The 25,641-nt window shown below is 60.0% G+C and overlaps 3 protein-coding genes across 5 annotated transcripts in view; 1 reads left to right on the top strand and 2 right to left on the bottom strand.

The window, feature by feature from the left end:
- The first annotated feature begins 51 nt into the window (after window positions 1–51).
- RRP9 (ribosomal RNA processing 9, U3 small nucleolar RNA binding protein) lies at window positions 52–4,703 on the top strand. 2 transcript variants are annotated; one of them, XM_085590612.1, is made up of 16 exons: window positions 52–297; window positions 802–912; window positions 1,580–1,662; window positions 1,800–1,912; window positions 1,992–2,065; window positions 2,181–2,222; window positions 2,410–2,536; window positions 2,721–2,845; window positions 3,072–3,164; window positions 3,250–3,350; window positions 3,463–3,597; window positions 3,748–3,810; window positions 3,890–4,035; window positions 4,131–4,210; window positions 4,356–4,429; window positions 4,525–4,703. In XM_085590612.1, the coding sequence occupies exons 1-16, from the start codon at window positions 64–66 to the stop codon at window positions 4,628–4,630; spliced, it is 1,707 nt and encodes a 568-aa protein (XP_085446738.1). In that variant the 5' UTR covers window positions 52–63; the 3' UTR covers window positions 4,631–4,703. The 2 variants fall into 2 exon arrangements, with proteins under 2 accessions (XP_085446738.1, XP_021386347.2); XM_021530672.4 differs by lacking the exons at window positions 52–297; window positions 802–912 and adding an exon at window positions 1,304–1,450.
- Window positions 4,704–4,844: 141 nt separating this feature from the next.
- On the bottom strand, window positions 4,845–15,282 carry GRM2 (glutamate metabotropic receptor 2). The gene is made up of 6 exons (XM_021533353.4): window positions 15,172–15,282; window positions 11,749–12,369; window positions 9,222–10,059; window positions 7,468–8,531; window positions 6,433–6,607; window positions 4,845–5,961 (listed from the first exon to the last, which is right to left on the bottom strand). The coding sequence occupies exons 2-6, from the start codon at window positions 12,205–12,207 to the stop codon at window positions 5,888–5,890; spliced, it is 2,610 nt and encodes an 869-aa protein (XP_021389028.1). The 5' UTR covers window positions 12,208–12,369; window positions 15,172–15,282; the 3' UTR covers window positions 4,845–5,887.
- Window positions 15,283–17,570: 2,288 nt separating this feature from the next.
- TEX264 (testis expressed 264, ER-phagy receptor) overlaps window positions 17,571–25,641 on the bottom strand; it is a 39,140-nt gene continuing 31,069 nt past the window's right edge. For both annotated transcript variants that reach the window (XM_021533319.4, XM_021533330.4), the window contains exons 5-6: window positions 25,115–25,286; window positions 17,571–18,410 (exon numbers count right to left, since the gene is read on the bottom strand). In XM_021533319.4, the coding sequence (XP_021388994.2) occupies window positions 18,106–18,410; window positions 25,115–25,286 (477 nt within the window). In that variant the 3' untranslated portion in view covers window positions 17,571–18,105. The remainder of the gene's footprint in view (window positions 18,411–25,114; window positions 25,287–25,641) is intronic.

The following is a 25,641-nucleotide window of genomic DNA, read 5'->3' as shown; positions in this document are numbered from 1 at the left end:
GCGCCACCCTGCCCCGCCCTCCGCAGGGCCTCCAGCCCAGGGACACCCAGCCCCACTGGGCAGATGCGCGGCGCTGCAGCTCCGCTCCCTTCTGGAGCAGGGCTGCCCAAGGCTGTCTTGGGGATGTCCATCTTCACGCCCTCCCCTCCTCGCCAAGGAGGGATACACTGTGCGGGAGCTCTCCATCCGTCTCCTTCGAGTCGTGATGGGGCTTACAGAGGGCACCACCAAGAAGATGATGAAGCAGGAGGTGCAGGACAGCTCCTTCACTTGCACCAGGACGCAGATGAGGCCAAGGTGGGATTTCCAAACTGGCCAGCCTTTTGGGCACTGCAGTTTGAACCCTTCAGATGTGTCCCCGTGAGTTCTAGCTTGCTCAGTTCCTAGGTAGAGCTTCCCTCCATGACCACACCTGCCCTTCTGCTCCTGCTGCCCGGATGGATAGGGAGGTGGGCTCCTTGCCCACCCAGCTCCTTCTGCACTGCCCCTGGCATGGGTTCCTGCAGCCCCAGAGCCTGAGGCTCCACAGCTGCCACCAAGACCAAAACTGTGTAGCCTCGACAGGCTTCCAGCCAGAGAGGGTGGCTCCTCTTGTCATGCTCTGGGGTGCTAAGCCTGAGGGCAGCATCACTCCCCTGCTGGTGCATCCACTTGCACAGGCTGGGACAGGCTCTCCCTAGGCCTGTTGCCTTGCAGAGACCAGTGCAGGGCATTCCCACTGTCCTTCCCTGACTCCCCCTGTGCCAAAGAGAAAAGACATTGTTTGCACTTAATAAAATTTCTGACAAAAGCAGTTTTTAGCTCTTTAGAGCATCACCCATCCCGGACAGACAGCGTGGCCAAGGACGGGTCCCTGGAACTCTACAAAGGTCATGGGAAGGGAGCAGAGGCCGTGCCCGACAGTGGAGGCTGGTAAGGGTCGCTGAGGGGCAGAAGGAGTTGATGATGATTTCGGAAGTGCCAACCCACTGTCACTGTCACTGTCACCACGGGGTCTGCCAGCTGCAGGACGGGGCCCGAAGCGCCATGGGGGCAGAGCAGGCAGCGCCGGGGGCCCTGGGGCTCTGACAACCGGTGCCGGGCCGCGGGTCCCGTGGGTGGCCGGTCCCCGCCGCAGGGACCCGGGCACCGGCACCGGAGCGGGGGCAGCGCCGGGGGCGTGGCCAGGCCGTGGGGCGCGGCTAAGGGCGGGCGTAACGTGACGTCACACCGGAGTGACAGCGCGGCCGTCCGACCGGGGCGGGGCAGGGCGCGCTTCCGGGACCGGGAGGCGGTGCGGCAGGGCCAATAGCAGGCGGGATCCTGCCGGCCTCAGCCAATGGGCGCTGTCGGGGGCGTGGCCTGGTTCCCGGTGGCGGCGGGGCCCACGTGCGGCGGCAGCATGGCGGCGGCGGCGGGCGGCAGGCGCGCCAAGGGCCCGCGCGGCGCGGCGGCACGGCGGCGGCCGGCGGTAGGGCCCGGGCCGGAGCGGCACAGGGGGGCGGAGGGGAAGGGCTGCCTCGCCGGGGTCGCCGCCGTGGGGCTTCTGCTGCGCTCGTCCCCATTCCCGTCCCGTCGATCGCCCCACTTTGTTCCGCAGGCACCGGGCGCCGATGGGAGAGCGCGGGCGACGGCCGGTCGGCCCGCCGACGAGGAAGTGTCTAGCGACTCTGAGACAGAGAGGTAAGGGCTGCACCTGGACAGTGCCGGTACCGGGAGATGCCGGCACCGGAGAGATGGCGGCCCGGGGGATGCCGGCACCGGAGGCTGTGCAGTACCCGTGGTGCCGGTAGCGATGCTCACGCACGCGTTCCCTGCAGCCCGTTGCTGGGGCGGCGGCGGCGAGAGGCAGCGGAGGAGGAGGTGGAGGAGACGCCGCAGGAGAAGAAGCTGCGTTTGGCCAAGCAGTACCTGGAGGAGCTCCGCCAGCTCGGTGAGTCCCGCCCGGCGCCGGTGCCCCGCGGGGCGACCCCGGGCGCTGAGCCCGGCCCTCACGCACTGTCCCGCCGCAGAGGAGGAGCGGGCGGAGGACGAGGAGGAATTCGAGCCCGCGGATCTCATCGGTGACCGGCTGAAGGAGGACGTGGTGAGCGGGGAGGCAGGCGCGGCCTCTCGGTCCCCTTGGCGGCAGCGGGCTCCGTCCCCTTCCCGCGGGACCGGGACTGAGGCCACCTCTGCTGAACCTCCCCCTTCTTCCCCAGCTGGAGCAGAGAGGCCGGCTGCAGCGCCTGGTCGCCAAAGATGTAAGTGCCCGGTGCTGGGGGTGCCAGGCTGCCGGTGCCAGCTTAGGGGACACTAAGGCACGGCCAGCACACTACAGCCTTTCTCCCTGCTGCTGCACCCTGGAGAAGTCAGGGCGCTGTGCTGGGGTACTCCTGAGCCTGGGGAAGGGTCCTGAGCAGCCCAGCTCACATCCTGCTCTTCCTGCAGGTACAGCCTCCAGATCCAGCCAGGATCCATGTGCTGCGGGGACACCAGCTGCCTGTTACCTGCCTCGTCATCTCTCCTGATGACAGATTCATTTTTTCTGCTTCCAAGGACGGCTCCCTCATCAAATGCAAGTGTTCACCTGGGGCTGTGGTTGGCTGTTCCCAAGCCCATCCCCTGCAGGGATCCAGGTGCCCTCTGAGGTGGCTTGGCCCTTGGCTGTTCTTGGATTGTGCATAATTCCAGGCTTTGTGGAAGGCTCACTGACACTTTTGGGAAGGTCCCAGTGGGTGATTGTGATGACTTTCCTGCAGGGGAGGTGGACAGTGGGAAGAGGTTGTGCGTGGTGCCTGGGGGGAAGAAGGGCACGGAGGAGCGGCACATGGGGCACGCATCCCAAGTCCTTTGCATGGCCATTTCGTCGGACGGCAAGTACCTGGTATGGGGACAGGGGTGGAGAGATGGCCATGGGGAGTGTTCTGCCTGGGTCCTGGGGGTGCAGGCTCATGCCCAGATGTGCCCTGTTGGGTTAAAGCAGCCCCTATCCCCTGCTGGGTCAAGAATGGGTCCCTGGGACAGCCAAAGCCCACGGAGTGGGAGTGGAGGCAGGGGTAGGCTGTGGGTCTCCAGGGTGCAGGTCTCAGGGGTCTCCTGCTATGTGCCAGGCTACGGGAGACAGGAACAAGCTGATCATGATCTGGGATGCAGCCACCTGCAAGCGCCTGCACATCTTCAGAGGGCACCGCGACGCCGTCTCAGTGAGTTGGGGGCATTGGGCACAGTGCTTGTGAGGCCAGCTCAGTATCCCTCACTGCTGTGCCCTGTCTGTCCATGTGTCCCCAGGGCCTGTCTTTCCGAAAGGGCACACACCAGCTGTACAGCGCTTCCCACGACCGCTGCGTCAAGGTCTGGGACGTGGCTGAGAACGCATACGTGGAGACCCTGTAAGACCTGGGGAAATCCCACTGGCCCGTCCAAGGGGTGCCCAGCAGCCCTGAGGAGGTGGGGAGGCAGAGAGCCATGCTTGCCACAGCTCTTTGTCATTTCCTTCTGCAGGTTCGGGCACCAGGACATCATCACAGGGCTGGACAGCCTGAGCCGGGAGTGCTGTGTGACAGCGGGGGGCCGGGATGGCACCGTGCGGCTCTGGAAGATCCCTGAGGAATCACAGCTCGTCTTTTGTGGGCACCAGTAGGTCTGGGGTGGAGGAGGGGGCTGCGGGCAGGTGTGTCCCGCTGGGGCAGTGCCGTGTGGGTGCCAGGAGCACCATGGGGACGCTGATGCCCTGCAGGATCCCAAAGGACACTTGTAACTGCTGGCACTTGCCTCTTCTCTTCACAGGGGCTCCATCGACTGTATCCAGCTCATCAACGAGGAGCACATGGTGTCTGGTGCTGATGATGGGTGAGCACGGGGCCAGGATGGTGCCTGGGGTGGTGGGCAGGATGCCCCCTCAGCCCCCTCACCCCTCACACCCCCGCAGGTCTTTAGCCCTGTGGGGGCTGACGAAGAAGAAGCCGCTGGCGCTGGCTCGGCAGGCGCACGGAGAGCAGGACAGCCAGGGCCTGGAGCAGCCCTACTGGATCTCAGCCGTGGCTGCCCTGCGCAACAGTGACCTCCTGGCCACAGGTGTGTGGCAGCTGCTCTTGGCAGCCGGTGGGGGAAATACTTCCTGCTCCCATCCCTGGGCTGGGGTGCATGACAGGCTCCTCTCTGTGCCCCAGGATCCCACAGCGGCAGTGTGAAGCTCTGGAAGTGTGGCGAAGGATTTCGGAAGCTGGAGCACCTCTTGGACATTCCCTTGGTATGGATGGATGGATGGGCAGGCTGGGAATTCTGGAGCTGGACTGGAGGGTCCCTCAGCAGGGGCTTCCTTCTTGGGCAGCAGGAGAAGCCCGTGGGAGCCCCTCACCCTGCCCTGTCCCTTTACCCTGCCTTGTCCCCTCCAGGTGGGTTTTGTCAACAGCCTCAAGTTCTCAGCAGCTGGTGACTTCCTGGTGGCTGGCACTGGGCAGGAGCACCGGTACTGTCCCCCCTCCCTGATGCTGCCTGGGGGTGCAGCTTCCCCATCCTCTGGATCTCGTTGGAGAGTGACCCCCACACCTCTCTCATCCACAGGCTGGGACGGTGGTGGAGAATCAAAGAAGCCAAAAACAGTATCTGCATCATCCCCCTGAAGCAGAAGACCACAGCCTCCAGCCCTGAATCCCCTGGCAGCTCCTAGCCCTCTGTCCCTGGAGCCACTGGAGCAGGTCATTCTGTCCCTGTAGCTGTGCCTCCCATCCCTGGTGCAGCCACTATTGGTCGGCAGGATGTGAGTGGGGGTTGGCACATGGCCCCTGATTCTGCTGGCCCCCATGTGTTGATGTGGCTCTGCCCTCTGCGAGGGTCTGTTCCCTTCTCTCAGGTTTGGCTGTACCTGAGCTCTGGAACAATCCATTTTGTAAAAAAAAACAACACCAAAACCACTTTATTTACATAAATTACAAAAAAAAAAAAAAATCACACTTTTGTTCACAGAAAAAGTCTACTCTTAAAAACTTGGTTGGGCTCAAATACCTGGATCCTGTTGCTTGCCCTGAGCCTCCTACGCCCCCTGGGCTCTGCAGGGGCTGGGGTCAGTGGGCATTTGTCTGCCCCTACTCCTGCCCTGTGTCCCAGTAAGGGATGAAAGGTGCCACATACAGTGAGGGAAGCAATGTGGGGGCTTGGGCCCGGCCCAGCCACGCTCGGTGGCTCTCCTGAGGCCAAAACCAGGAGGAAAACATGAAAATGCAAAGCACTAGGGAGGGAAAGGGTGATGTGGTCCAAGGCTTGGCACAGGGGTGATGGGAAAGGCATCGTGCTGGGAAGGTGAGGTGGGCTTTGGGGTGAGGGTAGTGTGTGGCACCACAGTGAGGGAGTGGGAGGTGCAGCGTGGATTGGTGCAAGCCAAAAGCAGGAGGTGGGATGTGGCTGGAGAGGGAGTGGAGCAGTGCTCTGGGGCTGGGGCAAGGGGCAGGGATCTGCCCCGGGGCTCGGTGCAGGCAGGTCTGCACCAGGCTCAGCGCAAGGGACAAGGAGAGGGCATTTGTGCCGCAGCTCAGTGCGAGGTCCGTGCGATGTGCACTACGGCTCAGTGCAGGGGCTGGGGGACATTCACCACGGCTCAGTGCAGGGGTGTGGGGGCACGATGGCTCACTGCAGGTGACGCAGAGGGACGTGCCACGGCTCAGTGCGAGGGCCGGGGACGTGCGCCGTGGCTCAGCTCAGGGAGGGGGATGTTCACCATGGCTCAGTGCAGGGTGTGGAGGACAGGGTACATGTAAGGTGGCTCAGTGCAAGGGAAGGCTGACACTACCATGACCCGATGTGTGGGATGTGTAGCTCGTGCTGGGGCAGGGACTGAGCCTCCCGGCTACACCTGGCACCTCAGTGCTGCTCTCCCTGGGGAAGCAGTGGGGGTGCTGTGTGGCAGCACCACAGCCTGGCTCCCCGTCCTTCACAAGGATGACGTTGTGGAATCCACCACCTCACGGCCATTGCACACCGTGGGCACGTATGGCGAGGCTGAGCCTGGACAGGAAGGCAGCAGTCAGGGCTGGGTTGGGGTCTGGCAGCAGCACCGCCCAGCATCCCATGGTAGTGGTGTGCCCAGGGAGTTGGGGTGGAGGGTGCCCAGGATGACCAGGTCCCCCTGGGTGCCCAGGGTGGTCATATTCCCTGGAGCTAAAGGGGAGAGTGCCTCAGGTAGTGACAGGCACATGGGGGCAGCTGAATCCCCTGTGTTGGGGTGGAGACTGTCCCCTCAGAGCAGTGAGGACCCCCCAGGAGCAGTACCCCTCTGGCAGCTGTGCTGCCCTGGGAGATGAGGCACTGGGATACAGGACAGGGAAGGGCTGCTGGGGACACACCTACCACTCCCCCCCATTTCCCACATTGCCCTACCCCATGCCCCACTTTGGGAGCCCGTGCTGGGGTGCCCACACACCCCCCAGCAGGAAAGGGGTGCTGTCCCCAGCCCTTCCCCAGCCCCACCGTGCTCACCGTGGGACTGGCTGGAGCTGGCTGCTGCCACGCTGAAGCGAGCGGTGCCCACGCGGTGACTGGCCACGTTCTTCTGCGGCTGGAAGAGTATGATGTGGAGCTTGGGGGTGAAGAGGCAGCCGAGGACCACGGTGCCGCTGAGGCTCACCGAGATGCACATGGTGGTGGTCTGGACCTGGAGACAGGGGTGGGCATCAGGTGCTCCACCTGTCAGCCCTCTGCCCCAAGCAGGGCAGGATGAAGCCCGTGCCGTGGCAGTGGCCAGCCCCACAGGGTGCAGGTTGCACCCTGCAGGGACATTCCACCCCACCCCACATCCCTCTGTCAGAGTGGTCCTGCAGGAGACCCGTGGGCAGAATATGGACAGTGCCCTGGTGGGGACAAGTTGCCCCTGCAAAGCAACACCCCACCCTGCCAACATGCTGCTTTGGGGCACTGCCCGGGGCCAGAGCCTGCACTCCCCCATCCCAGTGCTCACTCTCTCTGGGGGTGCAGGTCCTCTCTGGAAGCCCCTGACTAACTGCCCCCACCAGCTCCTCAAGCCCCATCAAGAATGTGTTTGGTTGTCTGTGCCAGGATGCACCCCATGCTACCCAGTTCCTGTCACTGCTTGGCAGTCCAGGGACCAGGCTGGCCCTGGGGCTGGCATTCATTCCCTGGGGTGTGGTGTCTGAATGAGCCAGGGGCTGTTCATCCTTCTGTGTCACCAGCCTGAAGGATGACTATCATTTCTCCATGATAGTCGTGGCTATGGGGGATCTCGAGGTCTCAGGGCCATTTCCCATCCTCATCCTAGCAAAGGAGGGAGTGGGGCAGGTCCTCTCTCCAGGACTCATTGCCCCATCAGCCACAGTCCTTCAGGACCCTTCACCTGCTCCTGAATTACCCAGTGCAAAGGTGACCATCACCAGGTATGTGGATGCAGACCCTTCCCCAGGCCCATGCATCTCCTAATCACGGACCCTGCATGGCCCAAATCTCCAGGACCACTTAGATCAAGCCCTGCCAGAGCCCCCTCAGAGCTCCAGCTCTTACACGGTAGTCGCTGGAGGTCACGTAGAAGATGGGCAGGAAGGCCAGCCAGATGATGCAGGTCGTGTACATGGTGAACCCAATGAACTTGGCCTCGTTAAAGTTTTCGGGACATTTCCGTGTCTTGAAGGCGTAGACCGTGCAGAGGACAATCAAGAGGACATTATAGGTGAGCGAAATGAGCATGTTGGAGTCACGGTTGTTGCACTTGAGGGTGACAATGTACCTCTTGTCAGGCTCAGTCTCCTTGCCTGTGCCAGGGGTCTCCACCAGCAGCCAGATGATGACGATGATCAGCTGGCAAGAGATGAGGGCCATGCAGATGACCACCTGTGACGTTGGGCTTATGAAGCGGGGGCGCTGGACCCCCTCCTTCACCCCACTGAAGATCCTGGCGATCCGATTCGTCTTGGTCAAGAGGGCCGAGTAGCAGACGGCGAAGGACGTGCCCAGCCCCAGGCGCCGCAGCGTGCACACCCCGGTGGAGGGCTTTGCGATGAAGATGAAGGTCATGCTGTAGCACATGAGGACCCCGGTCAGCAGAATGTAGCACAGCTCTCGTCCAGAGGCCTTCACGATGGGAGTGTCGTTGTTCTTCACAAAGACTCCGATAACGAAGAGGGTGGAGATAAAACCCAGGCAAGAGATCGTGACGGGACCAATGGCCCAGACATCTTTCCAGCGGATGTACTCTTGGGGCAGCTCGTAGCAGCCATTCAGGGTCTCATTGGGCCAGTAACCAAGACCACAGTCCATGCAGGTGAACTCATCCAGCAGGTACTCGTAGGGCTGGCAGGGAATGCAGATCCAGCAGCAAATGTCTCCGGGCTGCATGCTCTTGATCTCATTTTTCTTGCAGGGGTCGCTGCACTGGGACACGGGAATGGAGGTCTCAGCCCAGGGGATGAGGCTGGTGTCAAGCATGAGCCCCTCTGCCCAGTAGCCCACTTTCTGGTACCGATACCGCCCCTCCACGTAGTGGTAGTTGAAGATGTTGTAGCGCCCGATCCCATCGCCGTAGCGGTCAAATCGAACAACGCTCTCCGTGTCCGCTGGTCTGAATGGAGCTGCAGGGAGGAGAAGGGGAGACAGTCACTGCCTCAGGGCAGGAGAACACTCACTCCAGGCCTCGAGGCACGGCTCATCCAAAGGGTCACATCCCACCATGGCCACAGGCAAATGTCCAACCTATTTCCTGCCTTCACTCCCATCCTTGCTGCCTATGCACGTGTTAGGAGCAGGAAAGCAAAGGTGGAGAACTACCCACCTGCCTGAGAGCCTGTCAGCCTCAGCCAGCTCTGCAGGGGCAGAGGGCAGTTGTGCAGCCTCCGTGGCTCTCAGTGACTCCTGTAGTCAAGGCACCCTCAGCTCAAGTCACAGAGGACATGCTTCTAATTCACCCCACACTACATGGGTCCCTGATCAAGGGAGTCCCTCCAGTTTAATCCCTGAAATGTGAATGAATCATGCTGGTTGCAAGCACTCATGTTCTTGAGGGTCCCTGGGGCTGGGTGGGGCTAGTTGTAGCAGAATGGAGTTGGTGGCCAGCTTCTCCACATGTTTCCACTGGGGACAGAAGGCCTGGATTGCCTCCCAAGGATGATGGCTGTTGGCACCTCAGGACAACCACAGCCCTGGGCATGGTCAGGCTGGAGGAATTGGAAGGTTTTGGATCAAATCTAGGCCTCCTTCTTTCCTATCCTCCACCCATCCCTTTCCAGTTTGGCAGCCAAATCCCATCTCCACTTTGGACTCACCATCAAAGTTAACATTGAGTATAAAGTCCTTGTAAAACCTCTTGCCATTGACAGGCTTCATGGCATCACAGAGCTTGGTGGAGTTGGGGCACAATGTCCGGTGCATGTTGTGAAGAGAGTGAGCCATGGCATAGACTGCATTGATCACAAACGTGATCTTGGACTCTGGCTCAAACTTGCCTGTCTTGAGGGAGTACCGACTACAGTCCTGTGTGTGGAAGCTGCATCTGAACTTCTGCTCCCAAAACTCCCGGAACCAGGGATTTCGGCTGTTATTGTAAGGGTGGAGGTTACGGAAATAGGAAGCAAACTCCTTAATGGGATAGGCTGCCAGTTCGATGGTGATGGCTCCCTCCGCCACTGCTTCGCTCCCGGCCACCACGCTCTCCAGGGCTCCCCACCCATCACTGGCCACCCACATGAAGGACACGTTGGCTCTCTGAGCAGCTGCCAGCAGCTCCCGGGCATCTTCGCTTCGGGTGAATAACACGACCACTCTGGCATTGGGCTTCTGCAGCAGAGCCCGGACCACTCCATCGTAGGTCTTCTTGTTCATGGAGCGCCCCACCTTCTCCGAGGTGGCGATGCAGATGTTGCGCATGCGGGCTTCTTGCTCGAAGGCCTCGATCCCCGTCTCCCCGTAGTCTCCCTCTGAGGCCACAGTGGAGACGTAGGTCCAGTTGAAGAAGCGGAGGATCTCTGCCATGGCCTTGGCTTGGTAGAAGTCTGGAGGGACAGTGCGGGCAAAGTAGTCATAGCGGGATTTGTCACTGAGCTTGGCACTGGTGGAGGCATAGCTGATCTGTGGGATCTGGAAGAGCCGCAGCAGGTTGGCCACCTGCATGGAGGAGGAGAGGTGAGTGCCTGAAGGGGTGGCCAGAAGGGACATTCCCATGGGGGGAGCCTGCCCAATACCCAGTGTTGCACGATGCTCCCAAACACAACCATTGAGCTGAGGAGCAACCCAACCCAGAGCATCCTGATCTGTGGAAGGTCTGGAGAAGAATGGATGGCACATTTACAGAGTGACTGAGCCCTCAGACATGCTAATTTATCTTTATTTTTGATATTTTTTTAGTGTTTCAAGCATTCCACTCCAAAATTCGGGGCTGGGGAGGAGACAAAAGCAGAAAGTCTGCCATAGGTGACCTGTGGGAGATGTTTGACAGAAGGAGAAAGCCAGGATGCCTGGCAGCCCTACAGAACAGGGGGAAAGGATTCTAGGGGCTGGGAGCCGGGGCAGAATCCCCCCACCAGGCTGGGGGATGCTGCAGAACTGGGTCAGGGGACTGGCGCCTGCGCATCCCACATCAGGAGCTCAGTGGGACCGGCACCTTCCAGCCACTCAGCAGAATCCCTCGTTAGCTTCAAAGGGGAAAAAAGCCCCACTAATGAGGCTGTTAAAATCCAGGCTCTGGGGGCAGCAAGGGGCCTCGGGTGTGCCAGCAGGGCTGCCAAGCCTGCCCACATCTCACTGCTCCCCAGGCAGGAGATGTGGCTTAATTAACGTGGACAAATGATCTTGACGACAAATTCCCCTAATGGCAAGAATGTCCCCGAGTGCAGTGATGCTGCTGCCTGTCCTCACCATGCATGGGAGCTGCCGGCCTGCCATGTCCCTCCAGTGCCCCTTGAGCTCCTCGGCTGGCCCACATTCTGCCCCTGCTGACACCTGTCTGCCCGGGGTTGGGACACGGGGAGGTGCTGGGTGAAGGGACAAGTGCCCAGGTGGACTGGGATGCTGCCTCCATCACGCAGTCCCAGATTCTTCTACCCCATAGCTGGGGGATGCAGGGACCCCAGGGACCAGGACACACAGTCTGGCACACGCTGGGAACTCATTAAATCTCAGCAAGCATGTGGCCCACTGGCCACCCCTGTGACTCAGCTGGTCCTGCTGAGTCCTGCATCCTCAGGGGATGCTCTTCTCCCTGCTGAAAGCAACCTCCAAGTCCACAGAGCTGTGGTTTTGGGGACTGAGTGCACCCCACCCAGGGTCACAGCCAGGTGTGAAGCTTGAGGTGCCTGTTCCGGTGGGATCACTGGGGACATGGGGGCACTTGTCCTCAGAGCTCACCCTGCCTTAGCCAGGCAGCCCTATGGCTGATCCCCTCAGAGGAGCACCTCACAGGTTGCCCTTTGTGGGGGAAAGGGGGACAGTGCCCTCTCACACTGCCCTGCTCTGTACAGCAGGAGCTGCACTTGCCATCTTGAACTCAGGAGAGAAATAAACACCTGTCCCCATGTGAGGCTTGGCTCCTACAGCTAATGGAGGTTTGGGACACTCATGCAGCCCCCAAGGGGACCCTGGGCACATCCCCCAAAATCACAGAGAGATGGCTTGTTCAGGTGCCTGCCTAGCATTCCCTCCCCACTGGAGAAAGGGGCAGAGCATCACTGTGAGCAATGAGTGAGCTTCCCTGTGCCACACTGGCAGTGGCATCACTGCACTGCTGCCAAGGTTTTTATCCCCCTCCCCCACTTCAAGCCCCCAGCCCCATCCAAGCCCTTCTGGCCTGGGAGGTACCTGAATGGAAACGTCACTGTAGGAGCCCCCGATGACGCCGGTGATGGCAGTGGGAACATCATCGTGGACAGCATAGGAGCCATCGGGGCAGATGTGCTCAGAACCATCCACCCTGGTAAGGGAGGCACGGACGAAGTCAAGGGACTGCTCTAGGGCATAGGTGTCCTTGGAACAGGTGTCGAGGATGTGAGCACCCAGCTTCACCCCTGGCAGGATGCTCCTGTCCTTGTTGATCTCGTCCAGGGCGAAGAGCATGGCCTCCAGGCGCTGGATGCCCCGGTGCTCGTTTATCTTGCCACAGTCTTCACTCCCCACTCCTTTCTCATGGACGGGAAAGAGGCCCCCAATCACCAGGTCCCCATCCATGCTGATCTCCTTCTTGCCAGCCATGCCGTGCCCAGCAGCCAGACAGGTGGCCAGGTGCATCAGCCCCAGCCAGGCGGCCAAGGGCACCGCCATGGGGTGTGCTGCTGCTGGCTGGGGGACCCACACCACCCCGTGTCACCCGCTGCCACCCGTCAAGGTGAGGGCAGGCAGTCCCCAGGCATTGGGTGGTGAGGGGTGGCACGGCGTGGTGTCGGTGGGAGAGAGGTGGTGTCACCCCAGCAGAGCCCTCGGCACCTGGAAAAGCAAAGGGAAAAGCTGCTGTGTCTGTGGGATGCAAGGCATGACAGGGACAGGGGCAGTCAGTGCTGCACAGGAGAGCCAGGCCATGAGCCTGCCTGTGCCCCCCACATGGCATACCCTTAGGAAGAAATCCCCTGCAGAAAGGCAGGATGAACAGATGCAATAGCTCCCACAGTGACCCAGAACTCCCAGGAAACACACAGGTGACACAGATCCCAGGGCACATGGAGGGGCACAGGGAGCAGCCTCCCCACAGCACTCGCAGGGACACGCTGGCATGGGGGTGGGCACAGAGCTGGCCCCTCTGGCAGCATCAGTCAGAACAGCCTGCAGGGGGACAGCTTGGCAGCTTTAAAATATCATGGAAGGGGAAAGAGCCAGGGATGTCACCTGGCATAGAGAGGCCAGGCTGGGCAGAAAGAGCCAAGCCAAGCCCCTGACCCACACAACAGCATCAGGGGTGCTGACAGACCCCAACCTCCAGCCATGAGCCCACCGTGCCCACAGCACCCAGTGCCCACAGTATTTTAATCTCCAACCCACAGCCATGGAGCCCAACCCCCGGCTGCTGCCCCCAGGGCTGTCCGTGGCACCGGGGCTGGAGCAGGGACTGGCCACTGGCTTCACCCTCACGCAGCAACGCGCAGGGCTCTGGCAGCCACGGTGCTTCAGAGTCTGTTCTCTCACCACCGCCCCTTCCTTCCCTGTATACTAAATTCAGAGGTTTCAGTAAAAGTAAGAGCCAGGTTTGCTGACTCCCTCTGCAGAAAGCACGGAGGCGCGGGGGAATCAAAGGCTTTTGCAGCAGGCAGGCCTTGTTTTGGCAGAAGATGCAGTCCCCTCCGAGATTGGTTGTCTTTTCCCAAATCACGGGAGAGATTTGTTTCCCATTTGAAGCTGACTGCTGAAATCCCACGGGGCTGGCATTTCAGGGACCATGGGAGAAGGAGACCCCTTGGCAGTCCAAAAGCCTCAGGCTGCTCTGTAATGGGAAGCTGCTGATGCTGTGACCAGACCATGGCCTCATCCACAGCCCAGCAGTGCTTGTGGGGGCACAGAGGGTGGGAGGGGGATGCCAGAGAGTGCTGCCCCCCCTGCAGTTCCCTGCAGCCTGTGCTGAGGCTGCTGCCCCTGAGCAGGAGGAGGGGACCCCTTGATGCCCCCATGCTGCTCCCAGAGAGGTGATGGCTGTGCAGGAGGAGCCCTCCAGCAAGCAGCCAGAGCTGGCAGTGATGCCCAGGGGGCTGTGGGCAGCAGTGTGGCACAGAGCATAACAGGGTGGGGTGAGGAGACACATGCAGACCTCCTCCTCTTCCTCCATGCCCCTAAATGCCCGCTCTCAGGTGCTGTCTGCTGCTGCTAAGTTCCCATCTGTCTCAGGGCATCTCCTGCCTTACCCCCGCAGTGTGCAGGACTTTGGAGGTGGGAGAGGGAAGGGTCTCTGCCTTATTTCAGGAATAAATGCTTCTATGGGACCTGAGGTTTCCTCAAGCAGGGAAGAGGCCACAGGCACATGGATTATTGATGGAGCCCATCAGTGGCAGGCTGAGCCTGGCCAGGGGTCCGGTGGCACTGGGAACCCAGGTCTCTGTGGTGCAGGTCTTTTGGGGCAGGTGACAGGACCCAGCAGATAAAAGGCACCTTCAGGCCCAGCCCCTCTGAAGGGCAAACCACCACCCACCCAGCAGCGAGCCACGATGGACAGTGAGCAGGGCTCCCACCATTCCCGCAGCTGCTCAGCTCGACTGGTTTAGTGCTGGGGAGGTGACAGCCCGCGGGAACCTCTGGAGAACGTCCGGGGAAGTGAAGCACCGCGTAGGGCAGAGCCGAGTCCAGCCCGACGGCCGCGGTACGGCGGGAAGCTCCTGCCAGCTGCGGCAGCCTCTCCTGGCGTGGCGAGTGGGGTGGGTGGGAAGGGGCCGTGACTCCTCCGTGCTCGGAGCGCTGCCCACCCCCTGCCAGGAGCCCTGACCCTCCGCACCAGCATCCCGGGGGCTCTGTGCCACCTGGGGCGTGTGCGGGAGCGGCAGTGCTGCGGGGCACAGGGACAGTGCCGCCTCCCGCGCAGGTCCCGGAGTCCCACCGCCACCGAGCTCAGCCGGGAGCCCCCAGCTGTCCCCTGCACAAGGGCTGCCAGCCCCACACCCCGCGGGGCCGAGGCGCCGGCCCGGGGCGCTCCCCCGGCGCCCCCGCGGCCGCCGCACATCCCGACCCGAACGCGCCCCGAGATCCGGCTGCCCCGGCACACTCACAGCCCCCTCACAGCCCCGGCTGCCCCCGGCCCGGACAGCCGGGCGGAAGACCCAGGGACCGGGATCTGTCCCCGCCGGCCCGGGCGGTGACCCCGCTTCTCTGCCCCGGTGCCGGCGGGCAGTCCCGGCCGGGGGCTGCGGTGGCGGATCCTGCTGAGCGCCCGCTGCGGGGCTCGGGGCTGTCGGATCACCGGAGGGACAAGAAACCCCCAAGCCGTTCTCCCGGAGCCCCGCGTCTTGCGCCGGGCAAGGGTGAGCGGCGGGAGCAGCCCCGGTGCCACCCGGACCGCCCGCACCCCCGGCCCCTCCTGTGCCGGTGTCCGTGCCCGTGCCCTGCTCCCGTCCCGCAGCTTCGGGAGCCCCGGCACCGGGCACCGGTCTCCGAACCCCGCCGTGGCGCGGCCCCGACGGCTGCGGGGTATCGCCGGTCTCCGCGCCGCTCCACCGCCGGTACCGGGGCTCTGGAGAGGGAGACGCACCGCCGGGGCACGGCGCGAACCGAGGTCAGGCGATGGGAGCGCCGGGGTGGGACCGCAGCCCTTACCTGGGCCCGGCGGACTGTGCCGGGAGCCGGTGCCGGTGCCGCCGCTGTCTCGGAGCTGCGGCTGCCACCGCCTCCCGCCGCCGCCTCTGACACTCCGCCAGCCCCAGCAGAGCGGAGCCGCTCCGCCCCCAGCTCGGCCCGGCCCCGGCCCCCGCCCCGGCCCGGCCCGGTGGGCAGCGGCACCCCCCGGGCCGCCCCGCCTGCCCCGGCACCGGCTGAGCCGGGCAGGGCACTGCCGGGCTGGGGCAAAGCCGGGGGCAGATGGCCCGGTCCGGGCAGGACACGGGCAGGACACAGGCAGGGAAGGCAGGAACGGGCAGGACACGAACAGAGAAGGCAGAACACAGGCAAGACAGAGACAGATCCAGGCAAGGGATAGCCAGACTGAGCCAGAGCACCGTCAGGATGCAAGCAGGACATGGCCAGAGTAGGCAGGACACAGCTAGATCCAGGCAGGACACAGGGAAAGCATGGCTAGATGCGAACAGGGAGTGGTCAGATGCAGGCTGGGCAGAGGCAGGACAGAGCCAGAGCAGGCAGGACCTGGCAGGGCACAGCTCAGCACCTGCTCCCCTGGCCCCAGAGCCCCCAGCCAGTGAGAGGGGACCCAGCCCTGGATGAAGCCCCACAGCCACAAGCTGATGCCCCGAGGTTTGTTCCCCTCTTGCCTGGCCTGCCCCCTGCTCCCCAAGTCCTTGGGAGGAGTTCAGGTGCCCGGCATTCCCCCACTGCCCACCTGCATTCCACCCAGCCCCAGCATTCACCGGCAGCCCAAACACCCAGCTGGGGAAGGTTTTGGACCACACAAAAACGGAGGCACCGGCAGGACTGTGTTCCAGATCTCCACCAATTGCCCAGACTCTTTCCTAGAGCCATTTGGCTGTCCAGGATCCTGCGGATTTGCATCCCCAGAGCTCCATCACTCCGAGACAGGAACAGGACAGGGGATGACACGGGACAAGGGAGCTTCTGGGGCACTGCCCTGAGTAACCACCTCACCACCGTGTGCCTCAGTTTCCTCTCTGCCAGCTTCTGCCCTTGCAGGCTGTGGTTTGAGGGCACCGCAGTGAGTCAGGCACTCTGCTGGACTCCCTTCCCCTCGGCAATCCTGGTTTGGGGAGGGATAACTCGGAACATCCGTGGCAAGGTCTCCCCTGGAGTCCCACAGCAGCAGGAGCCCAGACCTCACCAGTCCCTCTCCTTTCAGGACTGTTGGCACAGACAGAGTGGGACACCGGTGCCTGGGCTGAGGGACCTCACCACTGCGTGCCGGGGTGCACAGGGATGATGAGGACTGGAGGTATGTTGTGCCAAGGGATGCTGGCACTGCCGTGGTCCCGCTGCCCCCCAGCAGATGGGTCCTGGCTCCAGCCTCACACACACCTCGGCACTGGCTGCATCGTCCCGGCTGCTGCTCCAGCCCTGTCGAGAGCAGCAGAATGATGGCAAAGCCCCCTGGTGCCCAGCTTCACTGGGGTTAGGGGACAAGCACTCTTAGTATCCACTGCCTGGCTCCAATCCCCCGGGAGCCTCAGCCAAGCATAAATATTTCAGGGGGCTTGGCAGTTTTGTAATAACCAGCAACAAAGATAAACACCGGGAAGAGCAATATTTTTCCATGTGGGCTGGAGGAGTTTAATATTTTATCACTCAGAGCACAAAATATTTATGAACAATCTCATGTCAATCACTGGCTGAGGACTAATCATGACCTTTCCAAGCCAGGGAGGACACATTCCCACCATACAGAGACAGTCAGACCTCCTCTGCCCCTGGCACCCCCACCCCAATCCCAGTTTTGGGCTGCCACGTTTGACCACCAGGAAACAATCCCTGGGCTGCTGGAGGCACCAAGGGCACTCAGCAGGTGCTCTGGCACCTGGCATTGCCTCGTGGCACCTTGGCCATGATGCTCAGGCTGCTCCCTTGTCCCAAACTGAGAGACAGGGAACTGCAACCACCACAGGCAGCCCTCCCTGCCTGCATTCCACAGCAGCAGGACAGACAGATGGGATGTCAGGAAGGCACAGTGTAGGCAGTCTGGTGTCCCCTGCCACAGGAGGAGGCCCAGCAGCAGTTTTATATCTGGCTTTATACTGGTTTTACTCTCCACAGGTTCCCAGGAGTGGGGATGCCACCTCCCTCCAGCTCTGCCCAGCTCAGCACAGCAGCTGGGACCCTTCCCCCTTCCCCTGCAGCTTGCACAAGCTGGGGACAGACCTTGTGCCCTGCTGGGCTGCCCAAGCAGGAAGAAAGCCTGAGCAGCAGGGATGCAGAGCCTCCGGCAGCTCTTTGGCTCAGTCGAGGGCCGTGGGGGCAGCTCCCACCCACAGCCCACTCCCCACCATGACACAGGATGGCAAAATTGGCCAAAGGACAAGTCAGCATGCACCAGCCACCAGTGAGGAAAAGCATCCACTTTATTACAGACCCCAAAGCGCCCGTGGCAGTGCCAGGAGGACCACATTTACACAGGATGTTTCCATTGTTCAGCAAGGGGAAGAGAAGAGGGGAACAAACCCATCTGACCCAACTCACAGCTCTTTGGTGCTAGAAAACGTGGTGGTCCAGCAGAGAGAAGCTGTGGGTGAGAGGGGCACCAGCAGAGATGAGGGGGGACCTCTCTGACATCCACCACCATCCCCCAGACACCTGCAAGGAATCTGCCATGTGCCTGGACACACACACACAGCAAATGCACCTCTCTGTCCCCCCAGCCTGTACCTAACCCTGAGCCACCAAGCACCACAGAGATCCCGCCCCCCACCTCCCAGCACCCCCAAAAATGGTCAAACACCCTTTCTGCAAAGAGGGAGAGCAGGTCCTGGGGGGAATCAGCGACCAAAATCTCTTGGCTGGAGAGGAAGGAGGTGGGAAAGGCAACTGGTTCCCAGTAACTCAGACCCCAGCGGGAGGTGAGGCAGCCAGGTCTCTTCACTCCTCTCCTCTCTCAGCAGCAATGGGCTCCTTGGTCCACTTGTCTGTGACCTCCTGGCTGCCTGCATCAGGCAGCAGCCCCGGGGCTCCCTCCCCGTCCCCGGCAGCCTCCAGGTCCAGCTCCTCGAAGGAGGAGCCGCTGGCTCCCGACTCGCTGTAGCTGTGCTCGCTGCGCGTGTCCGCCTCCTCCCGGCCACGGCTGCCTGGCAAGGGCAGCAGGATGGAGGTGGCCACCGAGGTGTCTCTGCTGTCAGTTGTGGCCTCCACGCTGATGGAGCTCGTCTCACTCATGGTGTCGACACCTGGGATGGAGAGAGAATGGGAAAGAGTGAACGCTGTGGGAAGGAGGCAATGGGGATGGGGGCCACAGCTTTTGAAGCCACCAGAAGCTTCTGAGATATCAGGCCACAGGGGAGACCAGCTCCTACCTCCTGTCACCTCCTATGCCTTTGAGATGTGACCAGGTCAAGAATGGGCTGAGCTCAAACTGCTCCCTGAAATCAGGAACCCCCCAAGTCAGGACAAGCAAGCACCAACTTCCAGCCCTACCCTGACCTCCTTGTCACACCATGGCCACACAGCTGCCCCCTGGGCACATAACAAGGACCTGCCAAGCCCTTCCTTAGGGAGAATACATGTCCCTGGCATGGCACCAGGAATGAGACAAAGTGCAAATCCTCAGATGTTCTGCTGTCAGAAGCAGGTATATATGTCCAGCCTCATGCCAGGGCATCCTGGTGCCCTCAGCACCTGACAGCCTGCTCCCACTCCCTCCATGGCTCCCCCACAGCCGGCAGCTCTGGCAGCAGTGTGATGATAGGCAGGGGAGCAGCAGGCAGGTCTCGGGGTGAAGATAGGGGGAGCCTTCCCAGCTCATTCTGTGCTTCTCCACATGACCTGGCTGCCAGCCACACCCCATCTCATGACCAGGCCCCCAGGGGCTGCCCTGCCCGCCCAGGTGGACCCCCTTGCTCACCTCCTCCTCCCCACATCTCTGCCTCATTAGCTCCATCGACAATACAATTAAGGAGTCAACAAGGAGAAGAATGTGTCAGATTGAGGCCAGCAGCTTGATGCTGTTGCCAGAGCAACCAGCCAGTAGACAAAATCCTCCCGTTAAACATTAATTTTTGTTAATTATGACATCACAGATCCATGTGGTTAATTATGTCATCACAGATCCACATAGTTAATTATGATATGTCTGCAAACGCTGGGCAGGCTCTTTCACCATGGCCCTCCCTGCTCTATCTCCTCCTGCCTGCCTTGTATCAGCAGGAAGTGAGTGCCAGGCTCTGTCACTTTGCAGCACCTCCATCCGTGCTGGACTGAACACCCCTGCTGAGGATCATGCACCAGGAGGGAAATCATGAGAGCACCACTCAGCAGCAGCACTCATGGAGGATTGGGCTTCCACCAGCAGGGCTGGGAAGTGGCAAATAGGAGCCTCTTTGCAGCCATCACCATCCTAGGTGGAAGAGGAGAGCCCTCTTCTCCACATTGTCTCCTTCTGGTGCAGCTCCATCCTCAGCTGCTGGCATGGGGCTGCCTTGGGTTTCCACAGGCATTTCCAGCCTCCTACAGCTCCTGCAGCCAGGGTGCCCAAGGCTGGGCTGCTTGCTCTCCTGCAGTTGTGTGGCAGCCACTGATCTCCTGAAGGAGATTCATCAAGGAGGGAACTTTCCTTCCAAACATCCTTAAATCCTTTTTCTGTGCTGTTTTTCTTCCCAGCCTGGGCAGCTGCCAGCAGAACTGCTTGTAAATGGCAGTCCTCTGCCTCCTGAGCAGCATCATCCCACGGTCCTGCCGGCTGAGTGACGGCTGTTCCGAGAGGACCCAGCAGTGGCAGCAGGATGAGGGGTAGCCAGAAAAGATCCACAGACACAGAGCACCCACTGCTTCATCCCACCTGGGTGGCATATTGGCTTCATCCTGGAAAGGAACCTGAACCCCCACCCTCCCACCTTGGCAACCCTTTTGGCAGCTGGCACAAACCGAGCCCTCGGCCCCTCCCCAGGCAATGCCAGGTGACCCCTCCCATGGAAAGGAGGGAAAAAACCACTGCCCACTAACACGCACCGCCTTTGCTGCAGCATCAGGGAGCACCTCGACATGGAAACTACATTTACCCTAAGTTAAAAAGGATGTTCTGCACGCTGCAGTGAGGCGCTCGCTGAAGGGGACAGCAGCCACTGAGTGGGCAGCAGGAAGGTGGGAGATGCTGTCCCACCTGCCAGGACCTCAGCAGGGCAGTGGGTCAGCAGGGAGCCTCTGGGAAGATCAAGAGCTGCGCAGGATGAAGGGGAGTGTGCAGACCCTGAGCCTTGAAGACAAATTAGGGTTTGCAAGGTCTTTAGTGATGATCTGAAAAGAAGAAATAATCTGATTTGGCCAAATTGGTGGCCTGAAGTGACATGGACGCATTCCCACCATGGCTTCATGACAGATCATGTCATATGTGGCCATCTTATGTCCCTCTAAGATCCCAGGGGACAGAGTGACACCAAACCCCCAAGCAGTGCCCTTCCTGCTCTGCACCTCTCCCTGGCACCCCAGGGAACATTTTGGCTCAGAAGTTGTCATGTAACCCCATGACATGAAGCAAAGAAGCTCCTGAGGAGCAGACCAGCAGGTCTGGAAGAAGAAGAAGACAGGGATGAAGCTGACCTACACACTGCTCCAGGCCACCACTGTGGGAAAGCACTGCTGTCCTCACTCTCATAGCCACCTTCCTCTCCCTCGCTCCAAGGGCAACAATAAATCGAGTCCTGTTTCCCTTCAGCCAGGCACTTTGTCACTGCTCTGTCACTTCTGATCATGTTCGAGCAGCCTCAGCTGGCAAATTGGCCCATTTCAGCAGCCTTGCTCTCCTCTGCACAGGAAAAGGCTGGCTCTGGCATGGCCACTCAGCCTGGCCAGGATAAATGTCTGGGGTGGGCAGGCAATAGAGCTGCTGTTGCCAGGGACCACTGGGGTCAGCTCTGACATGGGAATGTGGCAGAAACAGCAGCTGTCCTAGCAGGGAGGCCAGGAAGGCAGTGCGAGGGCAAGCAGGGATTCGGTTCTCATCTCACAGGCACACACTTCCAGCAGCTGTTTACACCCACTGGTCCATCCGTCCCCACACACCTTGTTTGGTCCTCCCATGACCCACTGCCTACTCCTTGCATCCACCTTCCCAAGGCTGGTCCTTACACCAGTCCAACACCCTGATCCAGCATGGCTTTTCCCTCTGGCACACTGCAGGGTAGCAGCCATCCTCTGTTGAAACCTGCCCTTGACCTTGCTCCCTCAAGGATGGCACAGCCATCCCACTGCACCCTCACTCAGCAGGGACATGGGACCCAGGAGTTTGCACTTGGGAAACAGAGGCACAGTCTGGGGTGAAGCCATGATAAGGTGATGAGGAGTCCCCCAAAAGCCAGTGCCACCTAGGAAGAAGGGATATCAAGCAGCCAACTCCAAGAGGTCAGGGATGACTGCAACGGGAGCCACTCACCCCACACTGCCAACGAGACTGGTGAGGAGCTGGCTCCCAGACATTTCATCCCTGTGTCACAACAGGTATTGACATTCCCAAATCCAGAATGAGGGAAGGCTCTCCTCCTGCACCACCCCTGTGCAACACTGATGCCTGAGCAGTGCTCCACTCCTGGTGCTCCTGGGCCCTTTCCTTCCCCTCATTCAATCAAATATTCATCACCTCTAAATACAGTGTGCTGCCAGGGGCACAGCTTATCCATGACTGCTAAAGCTCACACACAAGCCACCAGGAGAGGGACTGGGGCCCTTCCCAGGGTGTAGAGGCATGTAGGAACAGGCAGGGCTCTTTGAAGGATGAAAGCACGCAAGGATGAGGCAGAACACACCAGGAAAGTTGCTCCTCTGTGGCACTGGAGCTCAGCGTGTGATGCCATCAGTTGCACCTGAATGCTGTGGGACAGATTCTGCTCCAGGAAAATGAGCACCTGAGATTCTGGGCAGAGCCACATGCTCGGGAGCCATCTGTGTTCATGCCAGCAGCCCGTGTGGAGAGGCTGCTTTTGTTTGCTTTCACCTTCCACGCACAGCAGCGGGGTCACACTGCTGGGAGGGAGCCGGCAGCGAGGACCCGCCGAGCCAAAGCCCCAGAAAACAATTAAGTACAAAACAACTGATGGTGATTGACACTGGCCCCCTGGAGACCCATCAGCCGCCTTCCTAAAATGCTTCCCGTCTTTCCAATGACCCTGACGATGGCGAAGAAGGGACGGAATTGGTGCAGAGGCAGCCACAGCCCCCGGCCCCTTCCTTGTGTGTTAGTGTGTCTGTGCTCAGCAGAGCTGCTGGCGCCCTGCTCTGTGCAGAGCAGCAGCAGAAAGCAGAGACCCTGGACCATGCCCCACAGCCTCTGTGGCCACTGGCTTTGCTTGCAGCCACAGGCACACAGCACCTCACAGGGTGAGATCAGGAGCAAGGACAGCAGATGACAGCCTAAATGGAGAGATTGCTCCAAGGTCAGGAGGCTGGAGAAAACAAATCCAAGCTTTTCTTACACTTTCCAAGTCGCCTGGTATCGTCTGACACCATCCACAATGACAGGTGAGGAGAAACGGCAACACCTTCCACTTGGAACTTCTCAAGTCTTTAATTCAAAGAAAGCATAATCCAGCTGCTGGTGGGGAGTTTCTTGAGCTGTGACTGACCACTGGTGTGTTCACACAGAGCACTACTCTGCATGATGTCCATGCTGAAATCACACTCAGTGTCCTTATCTCAGTGTTTTGGGAGGGGGAAAGAGGAGGCTTCTTCTGGACAGACAGCCCAAAGCTTCTGTGCATAGAGCAGCCTCAGCTGCCTCTGGGAGAGGAAATGGGGCTCAGAACCTTCCCAGTCTCCACTTATCCATTGAGGCAACTGGGTATTAAAGCCCTACACCTGGATTTGTGAAGATCAGGCACAGCCAGAGGAGCTGACAGCCACCATCAGAGACTGCAACCTGCCCCCACTGTCCCAGGGGCACTTTTTGAGCCTCCAGCAGAGCAGGATCACTTGAAACATCTACTCAAATCTGAGAAGTATCAAGAAATAACCCAAATACAAGCACCTGGGGTTGAGCAGAGATCATGCTGACAGGCAGATGGGGACATTGCTGTGCCCACCCTCCAGTTGGCAGAAGAAAGTTTGAAAACTGTCATAGACATCCTGGGATCTGCTGGGTCAACAAGATCTCATGTCTATCATTCACGTTGAAGTGACTAACTGGAGCTTGCTTTTAGAGAGACTGCCCAGGGAAGAAAGAAAAAAGGATGGGAAAAGAGGTTTCTCTTTTTCCAACTCACAGGTGGCTGCACAGATCCCAGCACATAAAATCATTGGGAAGGGAGGACCAGTCTCATTCCATAAGGTGTAATCTTCATGGGATCACCAAAGCCCTCAGGCAGGAGCTGCACAAGGCACCCATAGGCTTGCTACATCCTCAGCCAGAGCAAGGATGTGACACCCTATCACATGTGGTTCTGCCACTGTGCCCAGCAGAGACAATCACAGTGCAACATCCAAGCCCAACTCTTTAGTCTTGCAGGCAGGGCCAACCTCACAGTTATTATTATTTTAAGTTGGTTTTGTGCAGACTCAGCAGATGGCACTGCATCAGATTGCACTGACAAAAGTTCATCTGCATGCCTGGAAGGGAAGGGGTGGTGGAGGAGCTGGCCCAGGGCTGCTGCTGGAGAACCTAGCCCAGAGTGAGAAAGTCCAATGTCATTTGCCTTCTAAAACTGGGAAGACCTTCCTAGCCCTTCTTCCAGCAGGGCAGAGGATTCCCCCACCGTGGGCATGCTGGCAGTGGCACCCCGGGGAAAGCACTGAGAAAGCCAGGGCACAGTGGCTGCTCCCAGCACCCCTGGCAGTGCTGGGGGATCATGCACCCCCTGAGCAGGGCAGACAGGAGCACACACAGCTATGAAGGCACCACCCTCAAGTTGCTTTTGCTCCCATGGGTCCTGCCACCCCTCTCCAAAGCCAAGGGAGAAGGACTGTAGGAAGCTGTCAGAGCAAATGGGCCTTGGGGCACCTCTGGCCAAGCGGGGCTGGTGCCCCAACACGAGGCAGACAAAGAGGAGAAAAGCCAAGTGAGCACCGTGCTAATACAGGCCCTGGAAGTGCTGGAAAACAGCTCCAATTAGCCTCCTCATTGCAACACTAAATGGACAGAGCTCCCAGAAAGCAATTCCCAGGTTTGCTTTTACGCGATTAAGAATTAAAGCGACCCAAACCTGAAGATGAGTTAAAGCAAATGACCCAACTGCCCGCGAGGCGAGCACAGCCCTCATGGTTTTTTCATGGCCATTACACAAGTGTGGGCGAGCCGTGGGGCAGGGGAGGTGGCTGCCCCTGCCAGCAGCCAGCTCGGATGAGCTGTCCAGTGCCCGGGAATGCTTGGATAGCCAGCTCCTACATCTCTCAGGCACGGGAGCATGTGGGCTGCTGAAGGCAACTAGCATGTTGGGTTACTATAGCACTGCTGTTCTGCGCCTACAGCCATTGTGGTCCCTTCCTGTATGAATACATCCAGGCTCCAACAAATCTTGCTGAGCAGATGCTCTCAGGCAACTCCACCACGAGCTACAGCAACCTGGTATTTAAGCTCTTTGCAATCCCAATATGTAACAGATGAAGATGAGATCAAGGAAGATGTATATGACAAAGAGAAAAACAAGCCCAGCTGCAACTAAAAGCTGTGAGATCCAGCTCTACGCTGACAACAGTGGGCCAGTGGCTTAACCCAGATCTGCAAGGGTTCCTGGGTGCTCCTTGAGGCATGCCATGATATCTCAGGGGATGTCATCTCAGATCCTCAGGGACCAGCACAGGGTGAGGGGAAGAGGTGTGCTGAGACTCGGTGGTTGGGTACAACGTGAGCACGGGTCAGTCCCTCTCTGCTCAGGCAGCAGGACTGGGGATACCAGGACCCCACCTCTGTGAGGGCGGTTGAAGATGGAGCCCGTGCACAAGCCAGGGATACCTGTGATGTCTGTCTGGGCGTCCTCGGCCACAGCTGCAGCAGCCCTGCTCTTCCTCTCCAGTTCTTTCATTTCAGGCACATAGAAGTCCCCTTGGCGGGCAAGGGGACACACGAAGTAGATGCGGTCCTGCTTGTAGATCTCGATCCGGGGGTGGGCACACAGCTTCCTCTCCTGGAAGACACAAAGGAGCCATGGGCAGGGATGTGCCCTCGCCCCCCACCCCAGCAGCTGCCCCACCACACTGACCTGTCAGCCCGGCCAGGTCAGCCTGGCCCTCTTTGCCCACAGGCATTGAGGCCTAGTGAGGAGCAGAGGGTGCCATCCCAAAACCGTGGTGCTGCTTTCCCTACCACACCAGCCCCATGTATCAGGGCAGGCAGGTTTGGCCCAGAAGGTAAGCAGCCAGCTGGGCTCCAGGAGGAGATGCTGAAGACCCCCATCTCACTTGGTTTTGATGTGCTGATTTTGGGCTGGAGCAAGGGGTTTTGGGGAGCCAGGCAGCTGCTTCACACAGACCTGACAGACC

Source organism: Lonchura striata, chromosome 12 (assembly GCF_050655825.1).
Source record: "Lonchura striata isolate lonStrDom1 chromosome 12, ASM5065582v1, whole genome shotgun sequence".
Classification (NCBI taxonomy): Eukaryota; Metazoa; Chordata; class Aves; order Passeriformes; family Estrildidae; genus Lonchura; species Lonchura striata.
Note: the sequence above shows the minus strand (reverse complement) of the source record. Positions and strands in the feature narration are given on the sequence as shown.

Coding starts and splice junctions, on each gene's coding strand:
- GRM2 (XM_021533353.4), bottom strand. CDS start 12,207: ATGGCGGTGCCCTTGGCCGCCTGGCTGGGGCTGATGCACCTGGCCACC. Junction 8,532..9,221: donor ACTCAATGTTAACTTTGATG/GTGAGTCCAAAG, acceptor TCCTCCCTGCAG/CTCCATTCAGACCAGCGGAC. Junction 6,608..7,467: donor TGACCTCCAGCGACTACCGT/GTAAGAGCTGGA, acceptor CCCTGTCTCCAG/GTCCAGACCACCACCATGTG.
- RRP9 (XM_085590612.1), top strand. CDS start 64: ATGCGCGGCGCTGCAGCTCCGCTCCCTTCTGGAGCAGGGCTGCCCAAG. Junction 298..801: donor AGGACGCAGATGAGGCCAAG/GTGGGATTTCCA, acceptor AGCAGTTTTTAG/CTCTTTAGAGCATCACCCAT. Junction 3,351..3,462: donor AACGCATACGTGGAGACCCT/GTAAGACCTGGG, acceptor TTCCTTCTGCAG/GTTCGGGCACCAGGACATCA.